The sequence below is a fragment of the Enhydra lutris genome, unplaced genomic scaffold (assembly GCF_002288905.1).
Source record: "Enhydra lutris kenyoni isolate GAN:26980312 unplaced genomic scaffold, ASM228890v2 scaffoldscaffold45, whole genome shotgun sequence".
Taxonomy (NCBI): domain Eukaryota; kingdom Metazoa; phylum Chordata; class Mammalia; order Carnivora; family Mustelidae; genus Enhydra; species Enhydra lutris.
In genome coordinates, this window is record NW_019154129.1 from 12097918 (window position 1) to 12115548 (window position 17631).

General features: G+C 51.4%; 1 protein-coding gene across 5 annotated transcripts in view; it reads right to left on the reverse strand.

Moving 5' to 3' along the window:
- Window positions 1–17631, reverse strand: part of LOC111156141 (mahogunin ring finger 1) — a 54751-nt gene that overhangs the window by 21562 nt on the left and 15558 nt on the right. For 4 of the 5 annotated variants that reach the window (XM_022516816.1, XM_022516814.1, XM_022516817.1 and 1 more), the window contains exons 2-5: window positions 10128–10246; window positions 8709–8797; window positions 7968–8114; window positions 5356–5473 (exon numbers count right to left, since the gene is read on the reverse strand). In XM_022516816.1, coding sequence (XP_022372524.1) covers window positions 5356–5473; window positions 7968–8114; window positions 8709–8797; window positions 10128–10246 — 473 coding nt within the window. Of the gene's footprint in view, window positions 1–5355; window positions 5474–7967; window positions 8115–8708; window positions 8798–10127; window positions 10247–11554; window positions 11571–17631 lie in introns of those variants that run through there. The other variant, XM_022516818.1, reaches the window with a different exon arrangement.

Genomic DNA, 17631 nt, shown 5'->3' on the forward strand with positions numbered 1-17631 from the left:
GAGACAGGACTCGAAGGAACCAGGTACTGGAATCGAGTCTGACTCTACCACCTGAGCCTCAGTTTCCCCATCTGTAACACAGGGCTAAAAGCTGTGTCTGGTGCATGGGGCAGCTGAGAAAACACACAGCGAACACCAGCCATGCAAAGCCTCAAATGTTCAGGCAGCAGGAGCTGAGGAGGAACGTAGCCCCGGAGGACCTCACGGAGTGACACAGGGCACAGACTCCCAGGCACACAGGCCCCTGGGGGCCCAAATGCACACCAGCTGCAGGCAGGGAAGTGGAGGACGTGTTCAGGCCCCCCCAGTACTCAGCCAGGCCTCATGCTCGCTGCAGCCTCAGGGGAGAGGCCTATACCACAGATATCCAGACTTTAAAGGAGGGGGGCCTCTCTGCAAGGCCTCCCTTGCTCTGGGGTGACCCATGGGGGGGTGGAGGAGGTGATCATGTGAGACAGGAAATACAGGTCACCCGCAGCTATCCATGGGACAGAGGCCCCCCTGCAAGCCTGTACCTGCCCTTCCCACCCTGAGTCAGGGCACAGGGCCGCGACCATCCCGCAGTTATCCTGGTGACGCAGACGCTGGGTGACGTTCAGGTGCTGCCCTTATGAGGGTTCGAAGTACGCCGAGGAAGGGGAGCATTCAGGTAAGAGCCCGATGGGGAGCAGAGTCCTGAACACACAGCCCGCTCGCCCCCGCACGTCGGGTCGGTTTCTGGAACAAAAGCCCTGTACTCCTGCAGGCCAGGTGCTCAACAAGCAGCCCCGCGCCCTGCGGAGCCGGGGTGACCAGCGCTGTCCTCCCTCTCACACCGAGTGCGGCCCGAGCACCCACAGCCAGTCGTGTTCCGCTGGTCTGAAGAGACCTGTATGGTGACCCCACCAGCAGCCAGTGACCCCCGCCCTCCTCTCTGGTCTCACGGCCCCACGGGGCGCACAATGGACAGACCCCGTCTTCCTCTCTGTGGCCAGATTGAGCTGTGTTTCCGCCGCTCGACCAAAACAGTCCTGCCGCAGATACCATCCGAAGGCTCCGCGACCGCGTCCACGGAGCCCAGAGTAGCGACCGACGCTCGGCACTCCTTCCACGGACTCAGCGAGGCCTGAGATAAGACCTGCCCTGGCCGGTGCAGGCTGCGGCCAGAGGACCGTGGCGGGAATGAAGGGACACAGAGCCCCGGCTCTCCCTGGCACCCGGGCCCGCGCCCCGCGCCCCTTGAATGCCCGGCCACGACAACCCTCCACAGGAGGAGCGGCCGCCCCCACCCGCCAGCCGGATACCTGTCCTGTGCTGCCATCGCCAGAGCTGCGGCCATGTCACACCGGAGGGACCGGGGAGTGTGGGGACTCGGGGCGAGAACCATCTCCCCTAAAATGCTATTCCCCAGAACTCTGCACCCGACTCACTCCCTGGAGCTGAGTACGCAGCGGCGGGGAGGGGGAGGGCGGAGACTCCCGCCCACCCGCGTCTGAGGGAGACGTTTATTTTTAACGCAGGAAGAGACTTCTCTTAGGAAAGAGCGGACATCCCAGTCAGGTGGAGAGCCGGGCAGCTGACACCGGGAGGGGCCACAGCAGGCTCTCGAGCTCAGGCCTCCTCTTCCACAACACAGGCACGGGTGGGAGCCTCGCTCCACGGCACCTTGGGCTTGCCCACTGCACAGGAGCTTCCAGACAAGGGTCTTTGCAAGCCCCAGGCCAGATGGACACCGGGAAATAGAGGCAAGGCAAAGGACGGAAGAGCAGGGATGTGGCTCTCACTGAAATGAATGGAAGCCCGAGAAAAATGGAAGGGAAACCCAGCAAAGAAGCCACTCCGGCCACGAGGCCATCTCTAAGACGTCCACAATATGATTCAGTAAACAAAGTTATGCATGAGTGGGGACGGGGGAATATGGGAAATCTCCATGCCTTCCTCTTAATTGTGCTATGAACCTGTCTTAAAAAAGTCTTTAAAAAAAAAAATTGGCACCTGGGTGGCTCAGTGGGTTAAAGCCTCTGCCTTTGGCTCAGGTCATGATCCCAGGGTCCTGGGATCGAGCCCCACATCAGGCTCTCTGCTCAGCGGGAAACCTGCTTCCCCCTCTCTCTCTGCCTGCTGCTTTGCCTATTTGTGATCTCTCTCTTTGTGTCAAATAAATAAATTAAAATCTTTAAAAAATAATAATAAAATAAATTATTTTAAAAATACTTTGAGAGTAAACGAGCATGAGCAGGGGATAGGGACAGAGTGGAGAGGGAGAAGCAGACTCCCCGCTGAGCAGGAAGCACAACGTGGGGCTCGATCCCAGGACCTTAGGATCATAACCTGAGCAAAAGACAGATGCTTAATTGACTGAGCCACCCAGGCGCCCCAATAAAATAATTAAATTAAATTAAAAAGCAAGCCACAACCAAGAGAAATGAAAACATACATCCACACACAAATTTGTATAGCATTGTCCGTTTGTCTCCCAAAGCTGGAGACAACCTAAACGCCCATCCACATCCACAGATGAACAGATAAACAAAACATGGTCCAGCCATAGCGGGGATATTACGGGCCACAGGAAGGAACAAAGTACTGACAGCTGCTACCACGTGGGTGAAGACATGGTGCTCGGGGACAGAAGCCAGGCACAAAAGGTCACACACTGTACGCGTCTGCTTATATGAAACGTCCGAACAGGCCAATGCAGAATGACGAGCGGCTGTCGGGGGCTGAGGGGAGGCGAGGGGAGGGCCTGCTGGCAGGCAGAGTGTTTCTTGTGGGGGTGACAAAATCGTCCCGCAGTCGGATGGCACTGATGGCTGCACCACTCTGAACACAGACCCTCTTCAGCTTACGACAGGGTTTCAGCTTGAGAAGCCCCTCGCAAGCTGAAAATACCAGAGGCTGGAATTGCACTTCCCGCGCTCACTTCCGTCAGCCTCCCACAGAGCCTGCTGCACTGGGAAGCACTGAGTAGCTCATGTGATACACTGAGTCCCGCGCCGAGGGAGAGAAACAGAACGGCAGTCAGTCCGTTGGCCGTCTCTGGTCATTTCCCCTCGTGATAGAGTGGCTGACCGGGAGCTGCGGCTCCGGCCACCCACACCACCAGAGAGGACTGAGCTAAAGATCGCTAGCCTGGCGGGAGCCCGTACTCCAAAATTCGAAGTATGATTTCGACCAAGTGTGTATCACTTTTGTGCCAGCGTGAAGCTGAAAAATCAAAGATAACCATCTTAAGTCGAGGACCATCTATCTGGTAAATATCACTGAACTGTACACTTTAAAAGAGCTAACTGGGGGGCATCCGGGTGGCTCAGGTGGTTAGACGACTACCTTCGGCTCAGGTCATGATCCTGGAGTACCAGGATCGAGTCCGCGTCGGGCTCCCTCTGACCCTCCCCTTCTCATGCTTTCTCTCTCACTCTCACTCTCTCTCTCTCTCAAATAAATAAATTGAAAAAAATGAAATAAAATAAAGAAAAGGGCTAACTGTGGGGCACCTGGGTGGCTCAGATGGTCAAGTGTGGGCCTTCGGCTTAGGTCATGATCTCCAGGTCTTGGGATCGAGCCCTATGTCAGGCTCCCTACTCCAAGAGGAGCCTGCTTCTCCCTCTGCCTCTCCCTGCCGCTACCCCTGCTTGTGCTCTCTTTGTCAAATACATACATACGTACAAACATCTTCCAAAAAAAAAAAAAAAAAAAAAAAGTGAGCTGATCTGAGAACACATTAGCTGAGGACCTGAGGACATAATCCGAGAAGGTGAAGATGAGGAAGGGGTCCTGGGATAAGTCCACATGAGACAGGCCCACGTGGCTGCCCACCACACCCTCTGCACCTGCCACCACCCCCGCCACGTCCACCGTGCCACACGCTGACAAGCTGCAATGTGGGCCCCTGCTGCGCCAAGGGAGGAAAGGGGGTCCCCCCATGTGGCACTTCAAACTGGTTTAATGAGCCAAGTGTGCCCCCAGGACAAATGACCGCACCAGGAGTCTGGAACCCAAACTGTCCGCCTGACTCGGCACATTTGCAAACTCGCAAGGATGTGTTCTGCGGCTGAAACGCCAGCCAAGGAGCTGCCCTAGGAGCAGAGGTCACCAAAGTGAGGTGCAGCCTGAGCCCAACCCTCCCCACAGGCGACCACAGGGTGGGGGTACCCACTTGTCTGCCCAACACCCTCTGCCTACCCAGCCCCCTCCTTTCTTTGGGGAGAGGCTTTCCCCCTTTCACAGGAGGGTGGGCAGGACCACAGGCACTTGCTGGGTACCCCAACCGGGAGTGTGGACATGCAGGGATGGACCTGACGGAATGGGGCTGGGGGCGAGGCTCCAGTGGCCCCATCCTTCTTTCAGCGACACAACAGCAGCTCCTGCTGCTTTGCCATCAAAGCACCCTGACAAGCACACACACAGCCGAGAGCAAACACCGTGGTGCGGCCTTCCCCTTCTGACACCATCCACCAGCCCCAACCTTCCTGCCCAATTCCTACGCCACCCATGCCCCACTGCCCCGTTCCTTCCCCCCGATTTATTTTAGTGATTTACAACTGCCGTCTTTAAAAAAAACTACAGAATTCCGCTAAACGAGAACCGCCTGACACAAAAGGCCACATATTGTATGACTCCATTTATATAAAACAATCCAGAAAAGCCGAATCCGTCCAGAAAGTAGAGTAATGTAGGGGCTGGGGCTAGGAACAGGGATGAACTATGCATGGGCATGAGGGATCTACTGGAAGGATGGAAATGTTCGAGAATTGGATTGTGGTGATCATGGCATGTAAATTACATCTTAACAGACCTGCTCCAACAATTCAGACATGAATCCAGTGCTGGCACACACACCGTTCACATACAGCCTGTATATGCGTGTGCATGCGTGTGTTCTAGAACTCAGTCCTATCCCAAGATAGGACATCTGTTACAGAGGTGAACCGTGGTGCCTGTATCATGCAGACCGATGGCTCCCACGACCTCGGTGAACAAGCAATCACAGACACACAGACTGTTTCCATTTTTCTGCTACTACAGACAAAGCTTCCATCACCATCCCTCACATGATGTAAATTACCGACCCCAGCTACGGAACCATGGGGTGGAAGGGTTCCGCCGTGCTGCAGTCCTGTGGCCCCAACAAGGCACCAAAGCCGGGTACCACAGCCTGTAGCTGTGCCGATACGTGACTTGAACGCCACTCTTGGGTCTGGCACACACCCAAGAGAGCACACGAACCCAGGGCAGCAGCCACTCCTGATGCGTATCACCCACATGAGGAATCTGAGCACACAGGCCCCGAGGGGTTCATCCCCTGCCACAAGGGGCAGGGAATTCCGGAAAGGGGCCGGGGCCAGGGCCAGAGGGGCCTGCCCAGAAGCTTACCTCATCATCCTTCCACTCGGAGAAGTCGATCTTGAAGGAGGGCAGGGAGAACTGCTGGCTCACCCCTCTCTTGTAGTGGGCGGTCTCGGACTGCAGGGCGGGGCTCTTGGGGCTGTACCTGAAGGGGCAGAAAGGCTGCTGACCCTTGGCGGAGAGCACACGGTCTGCTGTGTCTGGTCCTCAGGCCGCAACCCCCCACCCTGGAGCACAGGGGCCTCTGACGTGGGGGCTGGCAGGAACCAGGCTTTCGGGACCCAGCAGAAATAAAACATGCAGGACCCACACTTTCCTTCTCCTCCTGCAAGTGCCAACCATCCTCTGGCGGGCCGGGGCCCTCAGCCTGCCACCGGCTTCGGCGGCCTCATTCCGCTTGCCAGCTCTGCCTGGAGCCTGCCTGGTGACAAGTCCTCTAGAGCCCACAGCTGCCCAGTAACTACCTGCCTTTCCAGACCCAACTACACCTTTCCATTTGGCTTCTCTGACGTGTCTCCTCTGCTGCACAAACACGGGACAGACACGTACGCTGCGGGCGGCCTGCCCCACAGCCCACCCTCACGCGCACTGCCCGCCGCCCGCGTCTCTGCGTCACCCACAACCCACGCCGGAAGGCACAGGCGTCTGCTCTCCCATGTTCGAGGGCCAGTTGGCCCACAACCGCTCCCTCACTGTGGTCAGTCCCGGCGCTGTCCCGACCGTCACATGCAGGGCCCGTGCTCTGCGGACACTGTACGGTCTTCAGTGTGGAGCGAACACCAGATGGTCCCCAACACCCCACTGTTGCACACAAGGCCTCCAGGACCTCTTCCACATCCAGCCCAGCCGCACACACATGCACCTTCCCAGAGAAGGAACAATGGGGTCAAAGGGCGCTCACACTTTCCATTCTGACCAACTCTGGCTTCTCCCCATTCCCAATCCCGATCCGGACACACAACCCTGACAAAGCTTCCTCCACCTGCCCCACGCCCGCCATTCCTGAGGCATTTCTCAGTCTCTTAGACAAAAGACACTCTGGAAAGCCTGAGACGCTGGTGGCTGGTGGGGGAGCTGTTCTTGTATGCCCCGAGAGGGGGGAGGGGGGCTCCTCTGCCTGCCAGAGGCCAGAGGCACTTTTTTCCCTGTGAGAAGCCAGGCCTCAGCCGGTGGTAAAGATACAGGCTAGGACTCTACTGCCATTCAACCCTGGGCTTTTCTCTGGGACCTCAGATCTGCCCCCTTTCTTGCCTGTCAGGAAGCAGGGAGGCGATCAGGGAATGCAAAGAGAATTCCCAGGCTAAGGTAAAGGTCCCCGGGGACAGGCTTCTGGGTCCTGGAACATACCTGCTTCTCTTTGTTTCGGTGACTTCTGAGCTCACACCACTAAACACCAGCAAACTCCGAAGGGAAGCAGGCCCCCAGCCACTCCTGCCAGCTATCAGGAAGGGGACAGAGCAGCATTTCTTCCCCTAGGGGGAGGAGTCCCCCAGGGGTCCAAGACACAGGCTCCAGGGGCAGCTATACCCTTTGCTCATGCGTCTACTGTCCTTCTGTGAGCAACAGACCCTCAAGCATATGGCACCTCTTACTGTGCCCAAGTGTGACACACACAAAAGCTGGAGTGTGGGGTGGGTGGGCTGCTTGCCAGGTCCCCCTCTCTGTGGCAACCCTCAGACCTCACCCCACTAGCCAGGACTTCTCCACTGTGGCAGGCAAATGAGCAGAAAGGAGAGAACATGGAAGCCTCATCCAACCGTTGGGGCACTGTGGCCCTCCCACATGGGTCCTCCCACCTCCTAGTCAGGGGCCAGAGCAGGTGACCATGGCTGAGGACAAAGATCAGGCAGGCAGAGTTACAAAGAAAGAGCCCACAGGGCACCAGGAGGGCCACAGAGGGACCCGAATGGCGACATCAGCAACAGCACCCGCAGGCCATTGTGCTCACCTCTGGGGGGGAAGGTCCCCAGATACTCCTGGATCTTCTCATTCTTGGCTTATGGTAAGAACACATTTTTAATGGCTTGCATCACTGAAAAAACTAACGTAATCCAATGTTTGGGTCAGTATGGAGCCTCAAAGAAGGAAGTATAGGAAAAGGAACCTTGTCCTCTGGTTGCTGCCAGGGAGGGTACGAGTGGGGGATGGGTGAGAAAATGGGGGTGGTAAGGGCAGCCCCTCAGGGGCCCAGACCCCAAGCCCCGTGAGCCCCATGGAGGACAAAGCATTCACTCCCTGCCCCCCACCAACCCCCACGTCTGCGTTTTCTCCAGTAGCAGCAGCAAGGTCCTTACACCAAGTACAAGACGGCCGCTCCTACCCCCAGCTCAGGAAACTGAGGCACAGGCGGTCCCATGCCAGGAGCTGCTTGGCGGGTGCAGGGCAGGGCCAGCACCTGAAGCCTGAGCCCCAATCCCAGAGCCAATCAGGCCCTCCGGTGGCTTTCCCCAACAGGACCCAAGCAGGCACATTTTTGCTGGTCTGTCCCAGTCTCTGGTGCTGCTGAAGTTGCAGATTTCAAACCTGTGACGCCAGCAGGACCCTTATTGCAAATAAACCCTCCGAAAGCTCAAGCACACAACTCGGACACAGAAGCACAGCGGCCGGGCCGCAGCGCTGCCCCTGGTGCGGACACTCACACTGCCATCCCGTTCAGGAACTCCTCCACCGCCTGGCAGTAGATGGTGATGGCCACCCGGGCGTCGGCGTCAAAGGTGAACTCCAGGCTGTAGAGGACTCGGGGCTTCTCGCTGTCCTCTGAAGGGCTGTCGGCACCATCTTTGTACCTGCCCGGGAGGCAGAGGGACAGGCGGCAGGTCAGGGGCTGTGCCCAAGTGCCCCCACCCTGCGCGGCACACATGTCCCCACCACCACTGGCGCTCAGTGGTGGCCACCTGGAAATGTGGGGGCCCGCTCCCTGGGGGCAATGAGGGCCGACACCGCATCGCTGTCCTTCCCTCGCCTCCCGCCCACAGGAAGGGAGGAGTCGTCCCAGCTGGAGACAGCCCCGGATGCCTCAAGCCTTCCAGGTCTAAAGCAGCATCTCAGCCCACTGATGCTGGACACTGGCTCAGTCCTGGCTGCGGGGCTGCCCCATGCACTGCAGGGGCTGAGCAGCATCTCTGGCCTCTGCCCCCCACGGACCCAGAGCACTGACCCCCGAGCTGTGACAGCGGACACGGGCCAGCTGCCAGCTGAGAAGCCCTGGTTCAAAGACGAAAGCTCCACCAGCAGGGCCCTGCTGGCCTCTCCCGCTGCACCCACACCCCAGGATCAATTCTGGGGCTCGACACCCGAGGTTAGCAGAGCCCAAGGTCGCTCGTCGCTGCCCCCCATCCCAGGCACTAGGGGCCACAGAGCAGGGCGGGACGCAGCCTTACCTCACAAGCCGCAGGGAGTCCTTCCGGATGTTCACCAGGCTCCTGAGTGTCTTCACTGGCTCATGGGGGGCAGGGGTGACGTATGGAAACTAGGAGGGAAAAACCCAAAGCAATGCCCAGTGACTCCCTCGGGTGTGTCAGGGACAGAAAACAGGGATAATCGAAGCAACAGTCACGTCCGGACTCCCTGGCCCTTGTGCTCGTTCATGAAGGAAACCATGGGCAGCGCAGCCAGGGAGCGAGGGAGCAGGGCCCAGGCCACCCTGGAGAACTGTGGCCCCACGGATCTCACCACGGTCCTCCAGTTCCGGGAGGACCCTCGGCAAGCGTTTAAGGTGGCACAAGGGACCCCAGGGGCGGTGAGGGGGTGGGGAAGGATGGTGGTCAGGAAAGATTCTGGAGGGGACTTGCACACACACACACACACACGGAATCATCTGGAAAGTTCCGGCCTGCAATAGCACATCAGAGCTTTACCAGATGTTGGCACTGGGGAAACAGAGCGGAGGGCATATGGATCTCTCTGCATCACTTCTCACCGAGGCAGGTGAGGCTATGATGGTTCCAAAGTTTAAAAAATAACGGATTTATGGAGGTCTGTAAAAGCCAGATCCTGCGTGTGAGCTGAGGCTTCAAAGATGGAAGTGAGGTTGCTTTCTTGCTCTCGTGGACTCAGGAGGCTGGGGGAGACCTGGCACCACCCGAAAGCCGCACTTACACGGCACTCACACGGCACACCAGGCCCCGGCTTCTTGCCTCCTGTCCACTGAAGGACCAAGATTTCATATCATCCAGGTGCTCTGCTGTAGAACAGCCTAAAGACTCCTGGTCCAGAGGACATCCCACCTGGGATGGGGACAGGACCAGGGACATCCCAGGATTCAGCAGCCTTAGGGAACAGAGTCCAATGTCTCCTGATAGAGAGGGCCTCTGGCCTGGCCCCTCACCCACACTGGGGACCGTTATTTCAAAGTACAAAATACCCAATCTCTGCTTGGCAGCCCCCACCCCACCAGCCCTCACTCATCCTTCTCTCTCTTTAGTCTCCATTTGTGAAATGTTCTCTTCTTCATTGTCCACACCCCCTGCAGGGAATGGGGTGGGATCTGTCCTCCACCTCCACAATCCCCCCAGCCCGTGGAAGAGCCCTAGGCACACAGCAGGTGCCAAATGTGTTTTGAGTAAACGGACAGCATGGATAAGCGTGCAATTCTCTGGTGACTAGTGAAAGCGAACCTGAGGGAGCCCCACAGCCTGGACAAGCCCCCCGCACACGCACACACGTCCCGCCAGCTGCTCTGCCCGTCTGGGGCTGCTCCGTGCCTGCTTGTCCTTGAAGCTGGCTATGGACAGCGGAGGGGAGGCACCGTACCGTTGCCACCCCCGTGCCTAGCCCCAGTGAGACCCACCTGGACCCACCTGGACTGGGCGATTGCCCAGGAAATTCAGATCCATGTTTTCTCCAAAGAGGTAACCTTCAGGGTGGGGGGTGTCAAATTTCTCACCTCCCATGAAAAAGTGTGAGGCAAAGTAGTTTCCTGATTAAAAAAGGGAAACAAAAGTTGTAAATTATAAGGCTCGACACAGCCCAGGGGAAGCGTGATGGCCAGAGGCTCAGCCCCGAGAACAACCAACTCCATTTGGAAAGAAGCCTCGCAGGCGGTCCCTCCCACTCACAGCCGGGCCGCAGCCCTTCAACCCTGTCAACCTCTGCACCCCAGTACCCTCTTGCTCCCAGACCACCCCTCCCCGCTCAGAGGCACACCCTGTCCTCTGCTCCGCTATCCTTTCCCTCTGTGGCAGCCCGAGTTGTGTCCTCCCCAAGGATACGTCTCAGGTCCTCCCCTACACCCTTGTGTGTGAACTTAGCTGGGAACAGACTGAAGTACAAAAGTGGTCAAAACTCACAGTAAAACTCAGTAAAGTATCAGTACTCAGTATCAGTAAAACTCAGTCAAGTGACTCACAAAATAAAAGGATGTAAAGTACAACACCATGTATCTAAAATGTGAGGAGGAAAAGAACAAGGAATGGGTTCAAACTTAAGTGACCCTCAACTTAGTACAGACTGCTCTATGCAGAGGCTGTTACATACGAGCTAAATGGTAACCACAAATCACAAACCAGTAAAAGATACGCAAAAAAACAGAGAGAAATCCAAGTATATCATTAAAGAAAGCCCACTAATGGGGCACCTGGGTGGCTCAGAGGGGTGAGCCTCTGCCTTCAGCTTGGGTCATGATCACAGGGTCCTGGGATCGAGTCCCACATCGGGCTCTCTGCTCGACGGGGAGCCTGCTTCCTCCCTCTCTCTCTCTCTGCCTGACTCTCTGCCTACTTGTGATCTCTCTCTGTCAAATAAATAAAATCTTTTTAAAAATTAAAAAAAAAAAAAAAAGAAAGCCCACTAATCATGAGAGAAGAGAGCAGAAGAGAGGAATGGAGAAAAACCACACAAACAACCATAAAACAAGTAATAAAACGGCCACACATACACACACATCAATAATTACTCTGAACGTAACTGGACTGAATACGCCAATCAGAAGACAAAGTCGGTGATGGAATGGGTAAGAAAACAAGAGCGATGTATATGTGGCCTCCAAGAGACTCATTTCAGGCGTAAAGACACACGCAGATTGAAAGTGAAGGGGTAGAGAAGCATTCATCATGCAAATGGTGTGAAAAGAAAAGAAAGCTAGGGCAGCAATACTTAAATGGCACAAAACAGACTTTCAAACAAAGACTGTAAAAAAGAGATAAAGGACATCCAACATGGGCACACCCAACTACACAAGTTAATAACCACCGCGAGGGAAGTAACTGGTAATAATTAACACACTTACATCAATGGACAGATCTTCCAAACAGAAAATCAACAAGGAAACAGTGGCTTTGAATGACACAGTGGATCAGATGGATCTGACAGATCTATTCGGAACATTCCATCCTAAAACAGTAGAATACACATTCTTTACAAGTGCACAGGGAACATTCTCTAGAAGAGATCCCACATTAGGCCACAGCACAAGTCCTGACAAAGTCAAAGATCAAAGTCACCCCATGCGTCTCCTCTGATGACAACACTATGAAACTAGCAATCAACAAGAAAAAACCTGGGAGACCACAAATACATGTTACTGAAAAATGAATGGATCAACCAAGAAATCAAAGAGGAAATTAAAAAATATATATGAAAATGAAAACACAATGGTCTAAAATCTTTGAGGGGCCCCTGAGTGGCTCAGTGGGTTAAGCCTCTACCTTCAGCTCAGGTCATGATCCCAGGGTCCTAGAATCGAGCCCCCCATCGGGCTCTCTGCTCAGCAAGCAGCCTGCTGCCCTCTCTCTCTCTGCCTGCCTCTCTGCCTACTTGTGATCTCTGTCTGTCAAATAAATAAATAAAATCTTTAAAAAATAAATAAAATAAAATCTCTGAGATGCAGCAAAAGTGGTCCTAAGAGGGAAGTTTCTAGCAATATAGGCGTACCTCAAGAAGCAAGAAAAATCTAAAATGAGCACACCTAAGGGAGCAAGAGCAAGAACAAATAAAACCCCAAACCAACAGAACAAGAAAGTAATAAAGATCAGGGCACAAATGTAATAGAAACTAAACAAGTAACAGAACAGATCAATGAGACCAAGAGCTGATTCTTTGAAAAGATGGACAAAGCTGATAAACCTTTAGCCAGACTCATAAAAAATAAAAAGAGAGAGAGAAACTCAAAATCAGAAATGAAAGAAGAGAAATAACAACCAATACCAAAAAATACGAAGGATTATAAAACAATACTTTTAAAAATTATGACAACCAGGAAGAGATAGATAAATTTCTGGAAACATACAATGTCCCAAAATTGAAACAAGAAGAAACAGAAAATTTGAACAGACCAATTACCAGCAACGAAACTGAACCAGTCATCAAAAAACTACCAACAAACAAAAGTCCAGGACCAGATGGATTCACAGGTGAATTCTAGTAAAACATTTAAAAAGGGTTAATGATATTGAGATACCACCTTATACCAGTCAGAATGGCCAAAATTAACAAGACAGTAAACAATGTGTGCTGGAGAGGATGTGGAGAAAGGGGAACCCTCGTACACTGTTGGTGGGAATGCAAGCTGGTGCATCCACTCTGGAGAACAGTGTGGAGATTCCTTAAGAAATTAAATATAGGGGCGCCTGGGTGGCTCAGTGGGTTAAAGCCTCTGCCTTCGGCTCAGGTCATGATCCCAGTGTCCTGGGATCGAGCCCCGCATGTGGCTCTCTGCTCAGCAGGGGGCCTGCTTCCCTTCCTCTCTCTCTGCCTGAGTATCTGCCTACCTATGATCTCTGTCAAATAAATAAATAAATAAAATCTTCAAAAAAAAAAAAAAAAAAAGAAGAAGAAGAAGAAATTAAATATAGAGCTTCCCTATGATCCTGCAATTTCACTACTGGGTATTTACCCCAAAGATACAGATGTGTGAAAAGAAGGGCTACCTTCTTTTCATACCAGCAATGACACAATCGCCAAACTGTGGAAAGAGCCAAGATGCCCTTAAACAGACAAATGGATAAAGAAGATGTGGTCCATATATACAATGGGATATTATGGCTCCATCAGAAAGGAAGAATACCCAACTTTTGTATCAACATGGACGGGACTGGAGGAGATTATGCTGAGTGAAGTAAATCAAGCAGAGAAAGTCAATCACCATATGGTTTCGCTTATTTGTGGAGCAAAAGGAGTAACATGGAGGACATTGGGAGATGAAGAGAAGTGAGTTGGGGGAAATCGCAGGGGGAGACAAACCATGACAGACTGTGGACTCTGAGAGACAAACTGAGGGTTTTTTGGGGGGTGGACGGTGGGGGGGGTGAACCTGGTGGTGGGTATTGTGGAGGGCACATATTGCATGGAGCACTGGGTGTGGTACATAAACAACGAATTTTGGAACACTGAAAAATAAAATAAAATTAAAAAAAAATAAAAAGGGTTAATGCTTATTCTTCTCAAACTGTTACAAAAAAATAGAAGAGGGGCGCCTGGGTGGCTCATTTAGTTAAGCATCTGTCTTTGGCTCGGGTCATGATCCCAGGGTCCTGGGAGTCCCTGCATCGGGCTCCTTGCTCATCAGGGAGTCTGCTTCTCCCTCACCCTGTGCCTTCTCCCCACTGCTTGTGTGCACGTGCACTCTCTCTCGCTCAAATAAACAAAATCTTTAAAAAATAAAAAAACAGGGGCACCTGGGTGACTCAGTGGGTTAAGCCTCTTCCTTAGGCTCAAGTCATGACCTCAGGGTACAGGGATCGAGTCCGGAGCCCGGCACAGGCGCACTCTGCTCAGTGGGGAGCCTGCTTCCCCCTCTCTGTCTGCCTACCTCTCTGCCTACTTGTGATCTCTGTCAAATAAATAAATAAAATCCTAAAAATAAAATAATAAAAAAGTAAATACAAGAGGAAGAAAAGCTTCCAAATTCATTCTACAAGGCAAGCATTACCTGATACCAAAATCAGATAAAGACAGTACCAAAAAAAGAGAACTATAGGCCAATATCTCTGACGAACATAGATACAAAAATGCTCAGCAAACAAATCCAACAACATTAAAAAAAAAATCATTCATCATAATCAAACGGAATTTATCCCTGGGATGCAAAGGTGGTTCAATATTTGCAAATCAGTTAATGGGATATATCACATCCAGAAGAGAAAGGATTAAAAACCATATGATCACCTTAATAAAGGCAAAAAAAAGCATTTGATGAAGTACAACATACATTCATAATAGAAACCCTCAACAAAGTAGGTTTATAAAGAGATAACATACCTCAACCTAATAAAGGTCATAGATGAAAAACCACAGCTAACATCATCCTCCAAGGGGAAAAATTGAGAGCGTTCACCTAAGATCAGGATCAAGACAAAGATGTCCACTGTCACCACTATTATTCAACAGAGCACCGGAAGTCACAACCACAGCAATCAGAAAAGAGAAAGGAATAAAAGGCAGCCAAACTGGTAAGGAAGTAAAACTTTCACAATCTGCAGATGACATGACGCTATATATAAAAATACTGAAGACGCCACCAAAAAGCTACTAGAACTGATAAATGAATCCAGTAAGCCTGCAGGATATAAAATCAATGTACAGTAATCCACTGCGTTTCAGGGCGCCTGGGTGGCTCAGTCGTTAGGCGTCTGCCTTCAGCTCAGGTCATGATCCCAGCACCCTGGGATCAAGCCCCGAATCCAGGCTCCCTGCTCCGCAGGAGGCCTGCTTCTCCCTCTCCCGCTTCCCCTGCTTGTATTCCCTCTCTCACTGTCTCTCTGTCAAATAAATTAAAAAAATCTTAAGAAAAAAAAGAAGAGGGGGTCGGGGGTTGGGCGAGCCTGGTGGTGGGTATTATGGAGGGCACGTACTGCATGGAACACTGGGTGTAGTGCATAAACAATGAATTCTGGAACACTGAGAAGAAATAAAATAAAATGAAATGAAAAAAAATTAAAAAATAAAACAAGAAAAAAAAAGAAATCCACTGCATTTCTATACATTAAGAATGAAGCAACAGAAAGAAAACTTTTTTTAAAAAATCCAATTTACGGGCACCTGAGTGGCTCAGTTGGTTAAGTGACTGCCTTCGGCTCAGGTCATGATCCCGGGGTCATGGGATCGAGTCCCACATCGGGCTCCCTGCTCAGTGGGGAGCCTGCTTCTCCCTCTCTCTCTGCTGCTCCTCCCCCTGCTTGTGCTCTCCCTCTTGCTCTCTGTCAAATAAGAAAAAAAAAAAAAATCCAATTTACAATTACACCAAAAATAATAAAATACCTAGGAATAAACTTAACCAAGGAGGTGAAAGGCCTGCACTCTGAAAATTATAAAACACTGAGGAAAGAAACTGAATATGTCACAAACAAATGGAAAGCTATCCCATGCTCGTGGAGTGGGAGAACAAATATTAAAATGTCCATATTGCCCAAAGCAATCTGAAGATTTAATGCAATTCCCATCAAAATATCAACAGCATTTTTCAAAGAACCAGAACCAAGAATCGTAAAATTGGGATGCAACCACAAGAGACCCCAAACAGCCAGGACAATCTTGAAAAAGAAAAACAAAGCGGAAGGTATCACACTTCCAGATTTGAAGATCTACTACCGAGCTGTTGTCACCAAAACGGTCTAGTACTGGCACAAAAACAGATGCGAAGATCAACCGGACAGCACACAAAGCCCAGACACAAACCCACGACTATATGGTCCATTAATCTTTGGCCCAAGAGGCAAGAATATGCCAGGGGAAAGGGACAGGCCCCTCAACAAATGGTGTTGGGAAAACTGGCCAGCCACACGCAAAAGAATGAAACTGGACCACTTTCTTATGCCATACACAAAAATAAACTCAAAACAGCTTAAGGACCTAAATGTGAGACCCAAAACCATAAAAATCCTAGAAGAGAACAGAGGCGGTAATTTCTCTGACATCGGCTGTAGCAACATTTTTCTAGATACGTCTCCTGAGACAAGAGACCAAAAGCAAAAAAAAAACTAAAATAAACTACACCAAAATAAAAAGCTTCTGCACGGCAGAAGAAATAATCAACTAAATTAAATGACAACCTAACGAATGACAGAAGATATCTGTAAATGACATATCTGGCCAGGGGTTAATATCCAGAATATTTAAAGAACTCATGTAACTGAACACCGAACAAAACCAAATAATCCAATTTAAAAATAGGCAGAAGACATGAGCAGATGCTTCTCCAAAGAAGACATCCAGATGGCCACAAGACACATGAAAAATGCTCAAGGTCACTCATCATCAGGGAAATGCCGATCAAAACTACAATGAACTACCACCTCACACCGGTCAGAATGGCTAAAAATCAACAACACGAGAAGCAACAGGGGCTGACAAGGGTGTGGAGAAAAAGGAGCCCTTGTGCACTGCTGGTGGCAACGCAAGCTGGTGTGGAAGACAGTATGGAGGGTCCTCAAAAAGTTACAAATACAACTACCCTGTGACTCAATAATTGCAGTATTTACCCAAAGAATATAAGAACACTGACTCGGGGCGCCTGGGTGGCTCAGTGGGTTAAGCCTCTGCCTTTGGCTCGGGTCGTGATCCCAGGGTTCTGGGATCGAGCCCCGCATCGGGCTCTCTGCTCTGCGGGGAGCCTGCTTCCCCTCCTCTCTCTGCCTGCCTCTCTGCCTACTTGTGATCTCTGTCTGTCAAATAAATAAATAAAATCTTAAAAAAAAAAAAAGCCAAAAAAAGAACACTGACTCAAACAAATACATGCACCTGATGTTCACAGCAGCATTATGACGACAGCCAAATTATGGAAGTAGCCCAAGTGCCTACTGACTGATGAACAGACGCAAATATGGTAACGTCTACATCTGCGTGTGCGCGCGCACGCACACACACGCACACAGGAATATTACTCGGCCATAAAAAATGAAACCATTTGCATTGGCACTCCATTGCCATTTGCAACCACACAGATGGATCTAGAGTATAATGCTAAACAAAATAAGTCCGTCAGAGAAAGAAAAATACGGTAGGAGTTCATTCATGTGTGGAGTTTAAGAAACAAAACAAACAAACAAAGGAAACAAAACAGACAAATCAAGAAACAGTCTTAACTGTAAAGAACAAACATGGTTACGGGGAGGGGTGGGGAGGATGGGGACTAAGGAGCACACCTGTCACAGTGAGCACAGGGTCAGGTATGGAAGCGCTCGATCACTATATTGTGCACTGGAAACTAACACAACACTGTATGTTAACTAACTAGAATTAAAATTTTTAAAAAAAGGGGCGCCTGGGTGGCTCAGTGGGTTAAAGCCTCTGCCTTCGGCTCAGGTCATGATCCCAGGGTCCTGGAATTGAGCCCCGAATCAGGCTCTCTGCTCCGCAGGGAGCCTGCTT